Source organism: Apis florea, unplaced genomic scaffold (genome assembly GCF_048593485.1).
Source record: "Apis florea isolate Af1SG1 unplaced genomic scaffold, ASM4859348v1 contig_3493_pilon, whole genome shotgun sequence".
NCBI classification, from domain to species: Eukaryota; Metazoa; Arthropoda; class Insecta; order Hymenoptera; family Apidae; genus Apis; species Apis florea.
Genome location: NW_028256772.1, coordinates 1178825 through 1201381, shown reverse-complemented (window position 1 = coordinate 1201381; position 22557 = coordinate 1178825). Strand labels below are relative to the sequence as shown.

General features: G+C 36.7%; 1 protein-coding gene across 4 annotated transcripts in view; it reads left to right on the top strand.

Moving 5' to 3' along the window:
- LOC100867566 (puratrophin-1) overlaps positions 1-22557 on the top strand; it is a 344145-nt gene that overhangs the window by 9938 nt on the left and 311650 nt on the right. Inside the window, exon 1 of one of the 4 annotated variants that reach the window (XM_086912708.1) lies at positions 12657-12798. The exons of the other annotated variants lie outside the window; for them this stretch is intronic. Within the exon in view, the coding sequence (XP_086768834.1) occupies positions 12760-12798 (39 nt within the window). The 5' untranslated portion in view covers positions 12657-12759. Of the gene's footprint in view, positions 1-12656; positions 12799-22557 lie in introns of those variants that run through there. 4 annotated transcript variants of the gene reach the window in all.

Genomic DNA, 22557 nt, shown 5'->3' with positions numbered 1-22557 from the left:
AATCTAACAACCGTAAAGGTGAGAAAATCTTTTTCTCTTGTCACGCAATCATTATCGTATTCTATTCTAATAACTCATTGAGAAATTTTCAAACGTTCTTTGCACAAAGATCGTTTATTAGTCAATAGAATGGTAATACGATCCACACAGTCTTGTATCTTTTTTTTTAAATTCATAATTTGCAATTCTTTAACAAAAATAGCTCGTAGCTACATATATATATATATATATGATCTTTTCTGTACGAAGTGCAACTTGTAATTCACGAATGGACGTTTAATCCATACTTGGCCGTATACATACACGTATATCGTGCATTATGTAGAAATTTCTCTATTATCTTTTCACGCGTGAAAGCATGAAGATTCACGCGTTCTTCTCAAGGATGATCGCGAATTCCGAGAATCGGAACCAGGCCAGTAAAGGTATTTACCGTTTTTGAGGAATGCTCTTATTCGTCATATATAACCGTGTGCTGACTGGAGAGATGAGGAAGCACGGCGCATTATTTATTGCCGTTAGCGAGGAAGTTGTTAAGCAAAGTTACGAGGCGCCTCGTCATTTTCTATCTTCTTTCGAGCTTTTACGAAACTCTTACGACACCGCTGTGTGCTGAATCGAGAAATTTATTCCCCTGGAACGAGATGCCTTTTATCCATCGATCAACGATAACTAATATTGTCCGAGCTTGGCTTCCGGCAGTGTGATCCTATCGTGTCGTGGAACACGGGAACACCACCACTTTTGAATAATTATTACATCTGTAACTGGACTAACTGTCCAACATAACGGGCTATCGCTTTCACTGGGTGGCTCGTGTGCAATTGTTGGGCGAGGTCAGCCCAATACATCGCGGCTTGATTGATCGATATTTGTGCTCCACCTCGAGCGAATTAGATAATAACAGCTGTAAATATCTCGGTCTTCTATCTTCGATCTGGATCTTCGACCTTTCCCCGCGAATGTGAAACGTCGATTGCGCGCTCGATAAAACCCGAATACGAGTCATTCTGTGCGCATGCAATGTATAGGATGCTTTAAATAAAGTGAATGAAAAAAAAAAAAATTGATAAAATTCAGACTTGGTTAAGATTTCGTGTGAAATATTTATTTATTTCTAAAATTATTTATAAAAAAATTTTCCTTCGACTGTTAAATAAAATTAGCAAGCTCTTCTTCGGTGCGCGCGAAATTCTAGGATTATACGAAGAAAATTTTTTCACACGATCGATTTTAAGAAAACTGCCTCTTTACATAATCGAAGAACTTTACCGTACGATTCTTACGATCCTATTAATTCAAAGATTCTTACTTATCTGTAATTGCAATAATCTCTTACAACCTTAATGTTATTCTTGGCACACTTTCAGCGATACCAATATAAACTTTGAAACTTTCTTCTTTGACAAACTAAACAATAACATTAATCGTTTTGACGATTCGACGAATTTGTCATCGGATAATAAAATAGGTTATATAACCAATTTTTTATTCATATAAAAAAAACTACTTCCATCTTTCCATCCTTGCACATCCTTTCTTTGGATTTACATTTTTTACAAATTTAATCCTCTAAGAATCCAAAGGAACCTCTCTGATTAAGTGAAATTGATTAAAAAAGTGTGTAATTACTCCGGATAGCCACTTAAATAGTCGGTTGGTCGCGCCAAGCAGGGAGGGGGTGGGTGCGGCGAGATGCCGTATCGTTTCAGCGTAGGAACATCGTATCTCGAAGAAGCGCGCACGAGATTCGTATCTTTATTTATAATGTTATTAGAGTCGGCGTTCACACGAGTAACTGTACAGAGCGCCGTGGCAACGGCGATAAATTGAAACACTTCGTTCCTTAGTTGGCTTCTGTGTACATACATCGCGCGACGTGCCGTAGTAAACTATCAAGAGTCGCGGGGGTACGTATCTACGCGTTTGATTACAATCTTTATAATCCTCCTCCTCCTCCTCCTCCTTCTCCCTCTCCACCCTGTGGTGAGAGATCACCGACCACGCGACTACCACTGTTTTTCGGTGTCAGCCGTGAAATACAAGACGGTTTTCCCGGCAAAATTTACTTAATCTTCGATTGATAACATTCCTTCGAGTCTATTCAATGTCTTCCCTCCCTCCTTTCTTCCGGCTTCTTAACCCTTTCGCGACTACCGAGACTGAGATATCTCGGTAGATACGATCAGGGTCGGTTTTAAGTAAAATAAAAGTAATTTTGTAATTTTAATGCTTTCTTATTTTTAATTTAAGCAATTATCTGGTCGATATATCGAATCGAATCTCTACGAATGTTTTTAACATTTGTGCGTTTTAAAGTGTAAACAAAATATTGTTACAACATCCGAACGTTTTTATTTCTTACAATTAATTGCGCACAAGGGATTGAATGAAAATATACTAAATATTTAAGTTTACGCGAGGGATTATTGACGGATGAGAAAAATAATTTCTAGCATTCGTGTAATATAAATATCGTCACGTTATCTATTCGATGTTATGATCGTAATTTTGTAAACGTAGGTCTACTATATTTAGATAAAATTATGTTCAATTCAGATTAGATTTAAGTTGTCGTGAAGTAGCTGCTGGAAAAATATTTTTTTTCATTGAAAATGCTTTCATTTCAATATTATCATATCATGTATTAAGATCAAAAAACAGGATGGTTTCTTTACTCGAAATTCTCTGACGTATATTTAAATCCACGATCATTGGATTTAATTATAGAGAAATGAGACGAATATTACAGATTTAATTTCAACGGGATTAATGGCTGCTAATGAACGAAATAGAGGAGGAAACGCATGCCGGTAAAGGTCAGGCAATAAATACCGACTCATTAGCCGACAAGCAACAGAGATTCTTCGGTGAACGGAACGAGAGTTTTCTGCTTCCGGTTGCCCCCCTATTTTTTTCCCAATTCTTTCTTACGCTCCAAAATGCTTGCCAAAATTTTACAGGCTCACTTTTTTCGAAAACGATTGCTCGTAATATAATTTTTAAGTTTTCCTCTTTATAAAATATATACTTAATCACGTGTGTATATATATATGATAAAATAAAAGTACGTATTTCTTATTTCATTCCACGCAATTGGATAAACGTGTGTTAAAGAAGCAGTTAATTATCAAGCGAAATGAATTATTCTTACATTTTCTATATCCTTATTCCGAACGATTTAAAAATAAAATATAACATTCCATGAATTCTTCTATTGATGGCCTGATGAAAGAATGAATTCATTTCCCATTTACATTATAAAATCGAAATCCGAATCAATTCGTGGCGAAAGACGAAATCCAGCTAAATCAATCGAACGATAAACAATGATAGGATATCGAAACAATGTACAATAGAGATTTCTCGCCTATTGTTACGAATAATCGGCGGTGATTTCCTTTAATAAGCACGCCTTTTGTTTAACGCGCGTATCGGCCGGCCCTGCCTTTCTCCCCTCCCCAGATACACGGTTTCCGCGAATACGGAAACGAGAACTGAAAATGGAGTATAATTCTTCGTGCACGTTGGGCCGCGATACCGCAACGACGACGATACAATGAATGCAGCGGGTGAGCCGCACGCGGCGGTTATGGCGAAGATTTATCGCGGCAGGAAGAAGTTTACTTATACGTAATTATTTATCGGTCGATACAAGGGTTCGATAATACAGTCAGTCGCAAAATTTACCTAGGTTAACCCAAGATATATCGTATACAGTTGCAATGTATTTTATCGTAGGCATAAACTTTTATCTTATCTTATATATTGTATATTATATATATATATATTGTATTATTAACTTTGTACCCTGATATACGTTGAATAAAGTAATAGGATAAGGATTTTATTTCAATTAGTTTCCGAGCAATTTTTTTGATGCAAACTCATCTTTCAGATATTTCGAATTTTACAATTTTGTCTATATAGGGGGTTACAATATTGATTCTGTTTCATATTGTAAAGTTAGAAATAAAAAGAAAAAGAGGGAGAAAATAAAAAGTAGCGTGGAAACTTTAAGAATATAATTTATGTATAAAGTGATATTTCCGCTAATAAAAAATCTTACAAAGTTTCATTTCGAAACAAAAATTATTACTCGCTTTAATAACAGCTCGTTACTTGAACTCGTATAATGCGGGAAGATTTTTATAGCTGGCTATAATACATACATGCGGCAATTTTTCACTACGCGCGAAAAAAGACTTTCATTGTCGCATTGCCAATTAATATTCGATAATAACAGTGGCCGATAACAAATGGAGGAAGAACCGTGCAATTATGGGACGATTAAAACGCGAAGACGACGAGGTAATAAAGTCCAACTTGATTATTAATCGTTTATTGTAAATACGCGAGAAAGAGGAGATAAGGAAAAGTAAATTTGAGCGCTCAAAACGAGCGTATACACGAAACTTTCACTTTTCTCGCTTATGAATCGGTTATGATGCTAATTTTTCATCGAAATGTGAATTTCGGATAAATAGTATTTGATTTTTTTTTTTTTTTATGGATCGAAAGATAAAGATTCGTTGGCATTAAAATCAGAGATATATTTTTTTTAATATTTTTAGAATTGCATCTTTAATCGTTTAAATCATCATCTAAATAGAGATTTATAAATAAAAATTATAATATAAATTAATCGTTCGTAGATAATAGCAGTGCATAAAGAAACCCAAGTTAAAAAAAAATTTTTATTTTTACATTAATGTTTTCAACGATATATTTCTTTCATTTGTTGTCTTTTTCCGAACTCGATAAAACATTAAACATTAACCTCTAAACTCTAATCGATCACAAGAAAGATTAATTGCAAAGTTTTTTTGTTTCGTATCTTTTGCGGTTATGTTCACTATATTACCTTAATTCCATCTTTCTTTCCATTCTTTCTTTCTTTCTTTTTATCCTTTCTTCTTCTCTAAAATAGCTTCTCTATAACACGATAAATTGATCGATAGACAATGAAAGTATTAACCAAAGCAATTTCTGTTCCGTTAACCGTATCTCTGCATTTCCAAACAAAGCGTGCGCATGCGCATCCCGAAAGGCAAGAACACCATAACCTATAAAGGCTGCTAAGCCTCTTTTCTGTTACGTAACGATTAAGGACAATGTCGATGGACAACGACTGATTTATTCGATGTTTCTTGAATTTTTCTCGTGTCAAACGCGAAAATGCACGAGGAGGATCCACGATCGAAGCACGATACGCTCACATGGTTCTAATTAGATTCGCAATTATCCAGGTATTAATTCGAAAGCTTTTTAGATCGAGGCGATATCTTGGTTAGCCGCACGCGCAAATGATCCTCGTTAGACGACGATCCATTTAGCGGAGTGGATCACTCACTCGTCTCGAAATGAATTATGCATTGTTGCGCCTACGAGTGGCATTTTATCAATCACGATTTGAATTATGATTTTCTTCTACAATTGTGAGATTGAATTTATTCTGATTTCTGACATCTGATGCGACGATGATTTAAGTGTAAATGGTATTTTTTTTATTTACAATTCAATAACAATGATTCGATGAATTTGTTTCAATTTATAAAGTTAATGAAATAACAAACGATAAAACGAATGTTCACGCATTCACGTATATAATAATAGAGAATATTGTATCTAATGAAAATGTTTGTATAAACTTTTCATTTTCGTCGTGATGCTTACATAAAATCTGCCAATACAAAATTCCAATCCAATCGGTATTCCATTCCCGCCCCAATAAAATTAATTTTCTAAGAAATGATGCGCAGCAAAACATCAAAGGTCATTGTAATTAATGAACAATTTCCCAGGAGGATCACGATTACGAAGAAACCGTTTAATATGCGAATCGAGCATCGTCGATTCACTCTGTGAAAGGTTCGAATCATCGCATTCGTATTTGAATCACGAACGAATCATTATAAAGCGTGATCTCTATCTCGATCCGCGTTTCCGTCTTCAAAAGGAAGAGGAGTCAAAGGTTTCTCGGAGCAAAACTGTTGCGATTAATCGGCGCTACGTCATTGTTTGAGCATTCTTTAATAAAAAAGAAATGCCGAGACGAATTGTACGATTCCTCTCTGCCATTAATTCGGTCGCGATGGTTCGTGTCGTGAAAACGATTTTTCCCATCTTATCTTTGTATCTTGGGAAGAATCATTCGTGACATTCGAGGTGTATCTTTCACTACGACTCGATTGTTGAACGAATTTTCCAAGTAAATCTCGCGTGTAATGAAAACCGGATTAAAAAAGAATTTTCTCTCGGAAAGAAATCGTGAAATAAGGCTGTTTCAAATTTGTTGTGAATCAGATATCCTATACATTATTACATTTCTAAATTTCTAATAAATTTAAATTAGCATATTAAAATCAGTGTAACATATATTTCCAATTAATATATTTATTTACAAAATTATAATTTTTTTTTTATATAACACGTGATATATAAAGTATATCACACGATTGAAGATTGAAACAAATACAAAAATCGGTGACGAGCAATTTAATTCTAAACGAAGTAATTAAATCGAAATAACTCTTCGCAATAATTCTATTGGTAATCGATATCGAATCCTTTAAAATCCATTTCTCAACTCCTCGAAACTCGACGATGATGATTATCTTCTAACGACAGAGTCAAAATTTCACGCGGTGAAAATTTACATTTCGTCCATCTTTTATGCCTGTGTTGAATCAGGCTGCTGGTAAGAGGATACGCATCACATTGGCTGACGCAAATCAATTGCGAAAGAAGCTTCCTCGCCTCATTAAGATCCTCGACGCAATCAAACGTGCGCCGCGATCGTCTAGCCACAATAGCACGTGCAAACGAACGCTCGGTGTTGCCAATAGAGATGGCTTGGCGTAGACGGATATTGGAAAGGATGTTTTTCTCTCGTGCTTTTCTTCCTTTTGCATTCCGAAGAACCGATCGAATTAAAGTCGAATCTTAAACGGGATAATCATTGAATCGTGGCTTGTTTTTCTTTTTTTTTTTTTTTACATTGAAAATTAGAAAAATAACGTGTGCATATATAGCTTCTTTTTAAAAATTGGTTTCAGGAAATAATTGGATGTAGGAGAAATATTTTTGTTCTGTATTTTCTACAGTAAAACAGGAATGTATTTATTTGTACACGCTTATTTACTTTCATCGAAGTGTATATATTTCTGGAATATTAATGGGCAATAAATCTTTGGGTTTCGATTGATTTGATGTTACAAATCAATTTGAAGAAATTTAAAACGATGGGGGCCAGTTCGTCGTGGAATAATGGACGTCGTGGAGCAATTATTTGAACTCGTCATACTTTCGTAACACTTGTTTAACGCGCATTAAAAACTTTCCCCTTGCTTGTTTCTAACGTTGACCATTTCGATCGTTAGAATTCTCAAAGCGTTCGAACTTTATATCCTTTTGTATATTTTTAATATGGGATCCTCGTGTTCGAAAGCGAATTACGTAACGGAATGAGCCTCGTTTTTCACGCTCGCCGCCGATCGGATGTTATTTTAATCCTTTAATGGACGATCTAATCGTTTATTTGAAACGAAGCAAGTATCTATCTGGTAGAACAATTAAAAATTTTCTTCCCATTCTTTTAAAGATTATGAAATATATATAACTTTTGTGATTCAATAATTCGTATTATGTAATTTTTAATTTTTAATATTTACAAATTTTTAATAACGATATATATTTTATAATTAGAAAATATCCACGAGTCGAAACAAAAAATTGCCAAATTATTATTATTTCTAGATTTTTCCTCGATCAACGTGTATTTCACAGATTAAAAATCTCTATTTGCAAATTCGAAGAGAAAATTCTCGAGATGTAGACATTGGAAAGACACCCATCGAGATCAAACGGGTGAAGAGAGGGATCGAAAGAAATGGGGTTCCCTCTCCCGTACATGTATATTTGGAGGAGAATTCGCAGTTGGAGCGGCTGACAATTTGATTGGTATCCGGTCGGCAGCGGTATCGCAACATGGTCGAATCGGGACAGCCGCGGCGATTTATCTTGATTTACACGTGATCGTGATGCCGGTTACCCGGTAATTGAATCATAGCGCTTCGGCAACATTCTTTATGTCGGCCAACTCGACTCGTGGCAATCCCCGATTCATCGTCCTCGTAATTTGTGGTTTTAGAGGCGACAACGTACTGTCGAATATAATAAGTCCTTCCAGCGAGTGTATATACGCGTTTCTACGATTCTTATTGGTAGAGACGCAGCAGATTTCTTTTCTTTCGATATCTCCCAATTTTGATAAACAATATTATCTTGGAAATTAGAGGAAGTAATTTTTTAATAACGTTTTACGTATTCTAATGGCAAATGATGATAGATTTTAAAATTGTATCTTCCGAAATATTTTTCATTCCTTCTCGATAAAATTCTATCATTCCCACGGTATATAATCGATAATAAATCGTTGAAAATATTTGGATTTAAATAATCTTAAATATTTATCACATCTGCGAAGATAGATACTCAACGTCGAGTTAAAAATTCAGAAATACATTTATTCGAACTCCTTTGATCTTGAAAATCTTGTTCCAAAAATCGCTAAAAATTTAAACATTTTATACTTATTGGATTTTTAATTGGTGGGGATTTCGCATGCACAAAGATGCATCGCGGTACGTAGCAGTCCATAGGGATAATTTGCATACAAATTTGTAATGGCTTTCTCGTTAAGGAGAATTTCACGGGTTTCTGGTTGCTCTATCACGATCTCGACTGCATTGTTGGATGAAACGCGGAAGAAGTTGCCCCCTGGTACCGACTTCTCCCGACAGATGGCGCCACCCTACCCAGACAGCAAAATCCAATATTGTCCACATTTGCTTTTGCGTTCTCTCACGATATCGACGTTGAATAATTGTTACTTTTTTCCAGCGGTGATTCATTCAAGCTTCGCAAATTGAGCGAAACAAGTTTTATTAACAAATATTTTTCATCAATCTTGTCACAACTAGTTACCTTGCATTTTATCGTAAATAACGATTTGCTCTTTTTATTTTTCTCTTTTTTGAAAACTTTGATTGACAAGAATTTGATAGATATTAGCCACGATTATCGAGATCTTTTAAAAAGAACCAGGATTGCTACTAGCTTCATTAGAAGCATACAATATAGTGATAATAGCGATTGTGGCAACTTATTAATCAGATAAATTTAATTGGTCAATCGACCAGTTTCACATTTTTATATAGACTTGCCACGAGACATATATCCTATATGCAAGTACGTATCACTATCAATGTATCATTTCTAGTAATGTTAAATAATTGCAATACCAAAATTTGCTTTCAAAAAAGAATGTAGTTTATACATTATATTGTATTGCCATTTTGATGGATATAGAGAATCGGAGAAAGAAGTTAAAAAGATATCAAGATAAATACAGCCTGTTTTTCAATGAACGAAAAACAGACGCTGCAAAACTAATCATACGACGAAAAAAATTTGTTATTTTTATTATAAATAACGAAGAATTACTCATCCCTGAGTGAAAATTTACGCGAATTTGAAATTATAATTGAATTGCATGAAAAAAACAAACTTAGAAAAAATAACTAGATAGATATATTGCAACGTGATTCTACATGGAATCATTCCATATTATAATATCTCGTGTCCGTAATCGATAAACTCGAATACTATTTGCACACGTTTCTAAATCCTTTAAAGAAACCATGTTTAACCTTTTTCTTTCTTTCTTCTTTTTCCTTTGCCGTTCTCGACGTTTCGAGATCTCGTCGTCCAACAAAGCGAAATTTATCGGGTGGCCTCGCTTATCTTGCAAATCCGCCGTGGCCACTCGCGTACTTTCATCTCACGCGAAGCAATTCGCGTGATCGTTCGCGGCCGGCCAAGTGAAAATCCTACATATCACGGGACGAAACTTCATCTTCGTTTTCACTTCGAACCGAGGATCCTTTAATATCCCACGAGTACCATTTTCAACGATAAATTTCATCGGGCTTTCGTAACAAAAGCATGTGATATGACGGTTTACTTAATCAATCAGATTTCGGATGTTGAAACCCACGACTTTGATAAAATTAGCAGCTAAGATCGAAAGGTTTGAAAATTTGTAATAAGAAAATTTGTAATTTATAAGAATTTGTAATTCGAATTATTGTTATCCTTTCACGATACAAATTATTATTGTTGGAATTTTCGTTGGAAAAGAAAAGAGGAAATAACGAAAGAAAATAAGAATAAAATTCTACGAAGAAGAAATATTGTTTCCAATATTTAATTTCTACATATCGTTTTATATTTAATATTCTGTGCAATATTTATTGAATTTATAGGCGTTGTTGTTGTAACAGTTTAAGATTAGCAAAAAATTATTATATTTTAATAATCTATTAAAAATTGCAATAAGCAAGTCTGTTAAGAAAGAGATATAAACTGATGGTAAGCGCACGGGTTATTTCACATTTATTTATTTCCTGTTTTCGATTCGTTCGTTTTTTCACAAGAAAAGAAAAAAAAAAAATTTGTTGATTTCAAATTTTATTTTCTTTCGTAAATTTTCAATATCAAACTGTTACAATTCTCGGAGGACAGATGTAATTGGAGGCAGTCACGATATTTCGCGTGTACCAGACTCATCTTGGAAGGGAACGGATTCAAACTGTATTATATATTTAGGAAAGTTTTCGTTTCTGACTTTAACTGCACTCATCATCCTTACACAATATTATTTGCTTAACAAGATTGATATTCTTTTAGAAATTAACTATGCAATAATAAGAATAATACAAAAGTTAAACAATGTTTTCGAACAAGAACATAAAATTAGTTTTTTATGGGAAAATGTTACAAAACATAACAGTTTCTTTTAAAACCACTTGAATCAATCTATTCATATATAATGTTTGTATGGATTTTGGTGATTTCTAAATGATTTGAAAAGTTTCTCTCAATGCTGTTCAAAATCTTTTATAATATATTTTAATATCAATAAATTCACTAAAACTTAAATCAATAAGCTTATCCTAATTTTTTAATATAACACGAATATATATAATTATAAATAAATTAGATTAATTTATATTTTTATTAATCAAAATTTATCTTCGAAAATATTTAAAGGTTAATTTTACTGTAAATAAACATTATTCCCGGTTCTTACAATTTTTCCAAATATTTTACAATTTATCTCTACGATATCTCGAACAACAACGAAAATTGTATCCATGATTTTTTTCAATATTTTAAAACCTATATTCATTTATTTATTCGTTGTTTCGTCAATGAATTTGTAAAATTATAGATATTTCAGACTCTATATTTATATTTGCATCGTAAAATAATTTCCAATCAAGCAGAATCCTTTTACTAAAAGTTTAATTAATTTCTAAATAATAACATATCGTCCTTGATTAAAATTAATAGAATAACATCAATTTTAGAGATTTACTTTCTAATAAAATTAAAAGTATCGATCTACAAACTGTGCTTGAATAGAATTTTATCAATGCTTGTATATCTTATTTTAAAAAATATATTTTTGCATTGTCGTGAAGAATCAATACAACCCGAAAGAATAAGTCATCCGTAATGCGTAACGCTTTCCTCTTTGTATCGTCAGAATTTTCATCAAAAAATTTAAAAAGATTTAACGAATGCTTATACGATATGATAAATAACAACATGTACTTCAACAGAACTTTTTATTATAATCAGATTATAAAAAGTCCCGAGAACCCAAACACGTTAAATCAAATCTTTATATTTCATATTTCGCCCAAATCTTCGCTTATATTTTATTATCGAAATCGCATCATCTCCCCCCAAAACTTCAGCCTCGCTCACGATTTTCCAAAACCGCGTGCCACACTCAACCCAGCCAGGAGGGCCGCGGGAGGAGAGTCGATCCCGGAGACGGTGTTCGATCATCCCCGCGTTCGACGAGGGAGGGCCGCGCCACCACGCATGCGCCGCGCCGCTCGTGCAACGACACACACCTCGCCGTCGCGCAAACGGCAGCAGATATTTTGACAGTAAGCCGCCCTCAGCTCGCTGCCACCCTCGTCGCAGCTCGCTCCCAAGGAACAAGTTCAAACGAGACGATCTCCTCCCTCCCTCCCTCCCTCCCTCCTCCTCGCCGCCGCCGCGCCCCCCCCCTCCCCTCCGCGAGTGTGCGTGTGCCGTTGTCCCCACGATAAAACCGGGTCAGTCGATAAAACGGTCGGGACGTGTATTCGCTGAACATCCTCAAACAGGGATGGAAAGGATTGGTCGCCGATCACCGAGCTCGATGGAGCAGTGAGCCGAGCCGATTCGTTCCATTGTGCATTCGTTATTACACGTGTGCGGTCTGGCTTCTTTTCAACTTTCGATGGGTGAACGATCGAGGAGGAGGAGGAGGGAAAGAAAGGGCGGATGTCCGTACCGAGGGCACAATGAGGATTTCAACGTGGCGGCTCGCGATGTGCCGGGAATGCGGAGTGCGTGGTAGCGTCTCGTCTTTGGGGAGGAGACCTAGCGTCAACGAGACCTAGCCCGGCCGATTCGTGTGCGAAAATACGCGCGCGCGTGTGTGTGTGTGTGTGTGTACGTGCGCGAGCAGTGTGTGCATCGTGTGTACGGCGTGGGAATAAATCGAGCAAGGGTGACACGATAGGGAGAGAGAGAGAGAGAGAGATCGAGAGAGAGAGAGAGGAGGAGGAAGCGAAAGAGGCGAAACAGGACGAGCGAAGGCACGATAAAAGAGAGGCTAACGAGGCGAACAGGATGAGTCACTTCGACTGGAAGCTGCTCCGCCGGAAGAAGGTACTGCAACGCAACACTTTCCTGTGTGCTCCTGTTCCGAACTCTTGACCCCTCGCATGCCCCGTCACCGTTACTCGACTTATCGACCCGTGGAAAAATTAGGGGGCGGATTCTCAGGATAAATGGACGCCGATATAAATAGAGGCGTTTCGTGAATTGGGCAGATAGTAAATTTTAGTTGGCGAGACACGGATTTAAGGAAATGTTTCGTGAAACACTTCCACAACCAGTCTTGGCCCAGTTGCTTCCCAGTTTTGCTACACCGTTCCAATTCACCGGTGTGATTCAAGGTTTTCTTTCTCTCTTTTTTTTTTTCTTTTTTCTTTCGTGCAAGCAAACTCGGTTTACTTTCATCCGAGAGCAGATACGATTCCGAGGACAACTGCGGTTAATGGGAATTTCGAGTCGTCCGCGGTAACCAGAACGATCGTGCAGAAGCTTTCTCCCCGATCGATATTGCAACAGTGTAGAAAAACCGATCTTCCCGAGAGAGGAATTCTCTCGTTTAATTAATAACCGAATTGCCGCTGGCGGCGCTCCTTTCCGCCTGGTAAATCTAACATAACCTAACCACCACCTCGTGTGTATACTCCTCGGTTCCATTGTCTCTGTAGTTAGAATTCTCGTTGTTAGCGGCGCAAGATGTACGATGTACAAGTGTACTGTTAACTTGGTGGAACGAGTAAATATCGAGTCTGCACGATATTAACGAGATTGTGGGATAAGACGAGGCTATTGTGCTTGGGAATTTTTCGAAAATTTTATAAATTCGATTAATAATCTTGTTTATAAATAACCTCGCGTAAAAAAGAGTATGATTTAAACTTGTTGTCGAACTGTCCGATTGATTTCAATCTGAACGTGACAAATAAGGATGATAAAAACTCGATTCTCGCCTGGCTCGCGTCTTTTTCTTCGCGACTGAACGATCGAAGAAGGCGGATATGAAATTTCGAGCCTCGTTGAGTCTCGTCGCTTCGGGGTTGTGCGGCGCAATTGCCACTTCGTTATTTTGTCGCTCAAAAGGGGCTGACTTCTGTGATGTCTCTCACCCTTCTGGCGTGACGTTTTTATGCTCGATGACTCTTGACCCGTTGATCTTTGAAAACTCACTTCTTCCTCGTTAAAGAAACGAGACGTTGAATCGACACTTTTATATTTTCATACCAATGAATTATTATTACTTCTGTGCCGGATAAAGCGATTTAAATTTAAGAAAAATCTTCAAGTGTTCCTCCACTTGTTTTCTCTACGTCTACGTATATCGTATTTTGGGAAAGCAGAAATAAATGTAATATTCCAAAACAATAGATAAAATCAATTAATTTCATCAAGCCAAAAACACGACTCTGGAATACTGCACGAGTCATTCCGCTTTCTCAAATTTGCCTGGCACGATCTACTGCGAGGCGAACACGTGCGCGCCACCTCTCGATCCACGAAATGTGAAAAATGGCGGATTGGAATAGGAGGAGCGTGCCTCTAATTATCCGGTTTGTAGCAACGTATTATGAAACTGGATCCATAAATACGAAACAGCCCTATTAGCGGCGTAATGCCAACTTTCCTGAATAAAATTATCGGAGGAGAAAGCCGCTTACGGCTTAATTCGTTCGCCGATTATCGCGCGGATGCGCCTAGAAATTCCGGCTGGATTTGACATTAATATTGGGATCCCATTCGTGTGGTAAATGAGTTTGATTATCAATATTTCTTTCTTCCTTTTGATGGATAACTCTCTTTCTCCCTCTTATTCATTTGTTTTTTCTTTTTTTTTGGATAACTTTGTGAAATTTTGCTGTAATATATAAAAATTATATAAAATATAGTAATTAAAAATTACAAGATTTTTTTAATTTTTGAATCATTTTATATTATGTATATGACTTCAAGTCCATCCAGTATTCAGCCTGGTACTCGATAGAATCGTAATTAATCTCTCTCTCTCTCTCTCTTGCGTTTGTTTCGATCTTATTGAAATTGTATCGAGGAAAAAAAAATCGATTCCCACGCTTTTTCACTTTTCGTTCCAAGGTTGAGCGTGACGAAAATCCGCCTTTATCACCGCGATATTCTTTGTTGAAATCTTATTCAGAGGGACAATTTGACGACGAAATATTTTGACGATCGTCGCCTTTTTCTTTAATTCGTGCCTACCTGCAATGCCCTATTCCCCGTATTTCTGCGTTGCTTAATTAATCTTTATCTTCGCTCGGAATCTTTGCTTGTAGAGTGTTGTACTTGTCAGGTTTAGCTAATTAAATTTACCTCGCTTCGATCGTTAATCTCGTTCACATTCTCTCTTCTTTCTTTTTTCCTTTTGGAAAATATTCCTCGCGCTCAAAATTTTTAAATGCCTAGTTTGAAAGGACAAGTTTCAAAAGCATATATATATATATATTATCCATTTATTATATTATATGATAGGAAAGTGGGGGGATGCATACCCGCTACAATAATCTCCCGTGTTTTTCTCTCCTTTTTGTTTTTTCCCCGCCTGTTGCGGGGAACGAAACGATATCCCTGATCGTAAGTTAGCTCGGATCATCGTGTTTCCGGTAAAACAGTTGTCCAGGATACGGCCAGTGGTTATTACATAAACCGTTGTTTCTGTGGCGTAGGTTCGATGGTATCGACACGCGGTTTCTCGTAATGGAAAGAGTTTTAAAACGTTTCGGTATTCAAACCGCGGCGGGCACGGATCGTGCTGGGAAACACGAACACGCCGGACGCAAATGGAACCACGAGCCTATCTTTCTCTCGAGTTGAGAAATATGGAGGCGTTGTCATGTTAATGCGTTGTCTTTATCGTCAAACTCCGTATCTCTGCTCGAAATAAAACTTTCCACGCTTTTTCTCCCCGCGTTCTACCTCTGCGGGGTTGGGAAACGTCGAAAGTTTTGTTGAAATTTCGAACGAAACTTGAGTCTCGAAGATAATTCCGTTTGATTTCACGTTGCGCTTCGAGAGAATCGAAACGGGAGATATTTTATTTTCGTAAGAGTTTAAAGTAATTGCGCACACTTTTTGAAATTCTTCCTTCATTTTGTGGCAATGAAATCGTGGAAATAACGACGATTTAAATAGAAAAGAAAATTTATTTTATAATTTTTCTTCCTTTTTTTTTTTTTTTTTTAAACTGTTTCGTTTTTGAAATCGAATAATTAGGGATAGGTATGTGATAATTTAAATATTTTTTATCGTAAACTCGATTTATTTTTTTTATACAACAATTTACGTTCAGCGTTCCAAATATTTTTGCAACGTGTCTTCTTTTGTTTTTCGTTATATCAAGGAAAATAAAATAAAATTTGTTGTGATACTTTTTTTACGATATTTTATACAAAATCCCTGGATATCGTAAATATTAGTTTTTTCGTGATATTTTTCGAACAGATGGAACAAGAGTTGAACGAAAATTAACAATCAACAAAGTTCTAATTGTTCGAGGGTTTATTTGTTTCTAACAAAGGCTGGATTCATCGTCACCTTTTCTCACTACTTGAGCTTCCTTTCAATTATTCTATTTTCTCGAGAATAAATATAAAGAATCACCTTCGATTCTGAAACTATCCCTTCAAATTCAATATTTAAATATCTGATTATACTTTTGTTATTTTGCATAAGAGAAATTTGATCGTTCAAAATCAAATGTTAAAATATATCAATTTATTTCTCTCCTGAGAAACGATAATTAAATTATTTGTTGTCTATCATTACTAATATTCTACTAATCCCTTCGTTTGCGCAATTCAATTTGTTAAATTTTTAATTTTAAATTTCCTTCAGATCGATCAAAATGTAAAATAGAAAAAACTAAATTACATAAAATTTTTCTTCCTCTTCCCAAGAAACAAAGTCAAAAACTCGCCAGACTGAAAAATTGCGACGATTTCGTAATATTTTCCTCTCGTTATTTCCGCCATTCGGCAGAATTTTCGCACACGAAAATACGCTTGTCCACGAAGTCGGGCGATCGATCAATTGTTATCGACAGAGATCGAATCGTGATCGCGCGCAAGAGGTGAATTTTCCATCCATGGCGCTCGCAGTAGGTTAAAGTAGGGCAACGTGCATTGGCCAGACTTGGGTGAGGGTGGAAGGAGGGTCGATGCAGTTACGAATCAATAACCGTGTCTGCAGCCGGCTATTTAAGTTTCGTCGGCCACGATCACCCGAGGAGTAGCCTTTTGTTGGTGATGAAAGTTCTCGATTAAGTTATTGCCAATTTTTTTTTTATTCCTCTCCTCCTTTGTGCCTTGTAACGATTGACTTGTATTCCTCGTTTTATAGAAAAGATTTACTTTTCAAAGACGAATGTGCATTTCAATTGTTTACAATTTAATAAACAAACGATCGACACTTTTATATTTGTTTATAATCGATTCGAATATTTAATTTCACGATCGAATATTTGAGAACGTGACGAGATCAAATGCAAAAATGGAAATAAAAGGAGAATTTTATTTAATATCGAATGCACATCAACAGTCAATAATTGATTGACGTTACGTATCGAATTTTAAGAAATATTACCAATCCATGCTAAGATCAAAGAATACTTATATATATATTTTTCATATTATTTCGACGTTCAATTGAAAACGAGTATTCTCCAAGAGAGTCTCGAATGTTTCTTCATAAACAGAGATATATAGGAATGAAAATTATTCTTGGAAACTCACTCTCCACAATTTTGGAGAACAATTTTCCAAAATTTTACTTTCAAACGTTTTTCATTCGATTGCACGTAAAAGGCGTAGAAAACGAGCATCGCGCGTAATCGGCTTACGTTCATTTTCGACGGAAAACCACGCGGTAAAGCGATTTACCTTAACTTTGGTCGGACACAATGCGCTATGTTTTCATCCAGGATGCCGTTCGATACGCCTTTTCATTTATATTCGCCTGATAAGCCAAGGTTCACGGTGAATGATCTCTCAAGTGGTATTTCATATTACAAAGCGGGCCTTGTTAGAAGTGTTACAGTGTGTCCGCGTTTCTTCTCCACGGTTTTACGATTCCCTCCATTCAGAATAGGTAAATAGCTCGGTCTGAGATAAGATCGAGCGGGACGAATGGAAATATTTCCTTCTTATTTACGTGTGTTACGCGACACGTCTTGCATAATTCTCAACGTGATTCGATTCAATCCGGTAAAATCGTACATTTTCCCTTCCTGTCGAGACGAAATTCTTTTCCATTCCAGAATTTATTATTAACACTTTTCTCACCACCGTCAGATCGTTGTCAAAACCCTATCGTAAATAAAAAAAGAGAAATATCATTTTCAACCATTTCTTCGACTCTGCAAGCCACCTTTCGTCCAATCGTGAGAAAGGAGAGAAAGGACACGTGACAAGACCGGAGAGCCATTCACGAGAAGCGTTTCGAAATTTTCAATTCCGTGGGGTCGGATGATAAGAACGAAGGAAAAAGAGTGAAACGCTTTCGGTGGCGGAAGTTTAATAAACTTCGGGAAAACTCGGCTGGAGCTTGTCCAATCTTCGCGTGGATATGCAAAGTCTCTTGATAAATTCCCCGGTTTTACGAGCGTCTGTAAATACAGGAGAGGGACAAGCGGCTCGGTCTAATGGTATTGTCAATACATTTTTTACGAGCTGCTCTACGCCCACTTTTATGGGAAGAAATAGCACCGACGATGCCTCGACACTCTCCAACGAGGGATTGCCGCTTATGCGTGTTTCTTTTTTCTTTCTTTTTTGGAATGCCGATCGTTTGTCTATTTCGAAAATGCCAGAGAAAGCTGCGTTAACCACCCTGGGAACTAGCCTGCTCGAATCGTAAATTTCGAGGCGAGTGTTTGAACAGAATGTTGTCCAGGCGGAAACTTGTTTTCGAATCGTTTGGAAATTTCTTTTCGCGAATTTTTCCTTTCTCGATATCGATCTTGCAGAGAAATCGTTTAATAATAATTGTGGAGGAAAATCGACAAGTTTTCTTATTGACTTTAAATAAATTAAATTGTAAATGTTAAAAAGAAATTGAGAAATTTAGGTTTAAAACTGGTTCAAATGGTCTGTTTCTTAATACATAATATCAAGAAACTTTAACAATTTAAAAATCGCGATCTCGAGCATTTCTTCCACATTCTGCTCTCTCAAAAAGCAACTCGATACGATATCTTTATCTCGACATTACAATCGATATTAATTATATTATATTGGCGCATTTTTATTGTCAGATTTTCAAACTTCTAAATCTTACAAACCCAAACTACTATCCCCCAGATTTATATACATCTATATACATCTTCTCCTCCTCTTCTCCACACTCTATTTACTCCCTCGAAAGTAACTCGATACGATTCAATACTAAGGGCGTAGCATCCTTCAAACGAGGGAGAGAGGGAGGAGAGAAAAAGGAAGTTGTTCGATCTCCCTACCCGGAGAAAAGACGTATCGAGGGATGCCGTTGACAAGCGATATATTTCACGATTTTCCACCTGCCGCTCGGTCGATAAAGTATCTTATTATAAAACGATACCGTCCGAGCAAGAGGATCGCTGCCTCCTCCGATAGGGTGGGGCTGAAATCGATTTTCTCCCTCGAAACGTCGCTCCTTTGTTCGACCTCGCCCCTGCCTTATCTTGCCCTTGGACAACCCCATCTCTCTCTCTCTCTCTCTCTCGCCTTTCATCGAGCAGACTGTATTTCGGATATGTGTTTGGATTGGGAAAAGTGTCGCGTCTGTTCGTTGTCTCTCGTCTACTTCCGTGGGGGAGGATTAATGTTTCTTTGAACTTTTTTCAAGGGAAATTCTAAACGAAGATTTCTTTTCTTATTATTTTTATTATTTGTAAGGATGAATCTGGTTGGTAGATTGGTTTATTGCAGTACAACGCTGGTTTTTCTTCAGGACAGGTTATATTACGTTATTTGAGGAAATAAATATAAATAAAGGTAAAGAAAGGACAAGTGTATACAATTTTTGCACAATCGAGGATTAGCAAATGCGTTGCAAAAAAAAGAAAGAAAGAAAAGGAAAGAAAAGACATTCACACGTTTATTGGGTATGTAATTGCTGCTATAGTTTTTAGGGTTTCTTTTTATTTCCTTGTTCTCTAATTAACAAGGTTCTTCTATCCAAGAAGATGTTCCAACTATTGTGGCGAGAAATTTATTACCACTTGTTATGATATACAGGATATTATACTCTTTACACTCTCGTGCCTTTTTCACCGTGATAAACTGGAAGGATGGAAAAAGAGATTTCACTGCGAGGTTTGGGTTGAATTGTAGGCTTGACAGTAGGCTTGATTTGACGTGAATTATATGGTTGATGGTTATCATGGAGTAATGCCATATGGCTCGTGGCTAATATTGTGCGGTGCGGGTATTGTACGTGATGAATAGACCAGGGATGTCTATGTAAATTTATATCTTCATGGATGCATCTAAAGAAATGGATTTCCATATATGTATATTATATCGATTCATTATTTGCACCACGACTGTCCCGTTCTCTTTTCCTATTCAAGATTCGCGCTAATTTTATATTTTTTCTTTTTTTATCTCGAGTCGACAATATTTTGATATTTTAGTTCGCGAGTCAAGAACGATGAAAAAGAAAAAGAAAGGATCGAATAAAATACTTTGAAGGATGATAATGATGTTATTCGGAAGATACTTTCATCACACGCGTAAAGGTGTAAAAATGTAAACGTTTGCCAAACGAGGAGGAGGAGATAAATCAGGCCCTCGCGATTTATCCCGATTCCACCGGTGTTATGGTGATCACGTAGACTCGTTACTACCGTAACGTGCGCGATGACCGGTACGTGAATGAAATTTCGCTCTGTGCAACGCTGTGGGGGGAGGAATGGTAATGGAAACTTGGCTGGACGAAGGCCAAAACTTCCCTTTTTGCCCGCGGAGGATGAGGGTAAACGCGTTTGCCGGATTCAATTTTCTTTGAGGGGATTTCACGTAATTCCGGCGCAATTTCTGCAGGAACGCTGTCTCGAATATGTAAACGGGAATGATTTTAAATAAACTTTCTTACATATGTATCGTTATGCAATGCGCGTGTATTGTTGGATTAGAAGGATGAGCTTGGCTGGAAATTTTTCGATCCAATTTCGTAATCCTTGATTCGTTATTTCCTCTATTTATGGAGAAGTTTGGATTAATGGAATCGCGTTACAAATTATTTTAAGATGTGCAAACTTGTCGAAATATTTTACGACACGCGTCACGACAATTTTATTTATCTCTTTTCGAATAGTTAATAATGGAAAACCAAGAAATATTTTGAAGAATTTTGAAGAAATATTTCTTTTATTACGTTATCGTTACAATTTCGAAAAGCTTTACAAGATTTTTCCTGAATTGAAATTAAACGTCATTTGGATACAATGATAAACTCGAAATTATTTATCCAAATACCGTCACTTTCAATTTTCACACGGAAAACTCTGTTCCACTGAGTCTCGATTCCGATGTGGAAATGAAAGTGATAGCGTGGCCCGTTTTCTTCTCTAGCCAAAATTTCTCTCCTCGAAAATGAAACGGAAGGAGTGTAGCTTCTCTCTACACATATTTTACCTTAGCTGACCCCGATTGTATCTCAATAACCTTATTTCACGAGGATCGTGAATGGTATTCTTGGGTGAAATTTAAGCTCGAATTTCACGGGGTTTCACGCTCGAGTTGGCCGAGAGTTGGCTCGATACGGGGCCTGATCACGGGGCATTAAAACCAACGTGGGCATAATTCCCTTCAAAATCTTGTCGGCTGCCCATACCGTTCAGAGATTAGTCGCGCTAATCTCTCTCTTTAACCGCTAATTTGTTTGCCGATTCAACGTTCGCGCCGATCCTGTTATCCTTGATTATCGGTGCTTAATTAGATTCACGAGGGGGGGGGGGGTGGCTACGAAACGTGTTACGTTTCTTATCTTCTTTAATGCTGCTCTCTAAAATTTGAATCGTCGCAAAGAGTGAAAATGTAGAATGATGATGAAGAAGAAAGAAAGAAGGGTACGTGGAAAGAAGTTAGTTTTTAGCAGCCATTCTTCATTCTTCAATTATTTGGAACTTTTTGGAAATTTTTTACTTTTGAAAAAATAAAATGCGTAATCGAAGCGGCAAATTTTTCTTTCGCGGTTTCACAATTTTAAAGAATTCTGAATTAATGCCATCAAACGATATTTATTTATTCAAGTAGCGGATAATGAAAATGTCTGTGCGCAGCTTAAAGTTTTTGAAAACATCGAAGAATGACTGTGCGAGAATCTTAGCATAATTCTGATTAATCGAATCTCGATTTGTTCATCAAGCCGGAACCAAGTTAGGAAGCCAATTAGATTTCGAGTAGAAAGTCGAGATCGAAATCACGAGATCATCGAATTTAATATTTTTTTTTTTTTTTAATATAATCATCCGCGCGCGTGTTTTCGATTTCGAGAAAGTTTCACGCGATCATTTCTTTTTCCCTCCCCTTCTATTTCGAACTGATTTCGTTTCATATAAACTAGTTTCCTAGAGAGTTTCGTTTTACAAACTCCTTCTAGAATTGCAATTTTCTCATTGACAATTTTACTTGTTACGCATTCCCTAACGACAGCTTTGCTTTCTCTTTCGCTCAGAGGCAGAACGTAAGACGTAAATCATACGGAATACGAAAGAAAAGAGCTTGGACAACTAATTTGCTACGATCGGGAGAGGATAATTTAAAGGAAAGGTAGGAGCAGTGTGGAAATATTGGGTTACCAGAGTTTTACACCGGAAGAAAATGA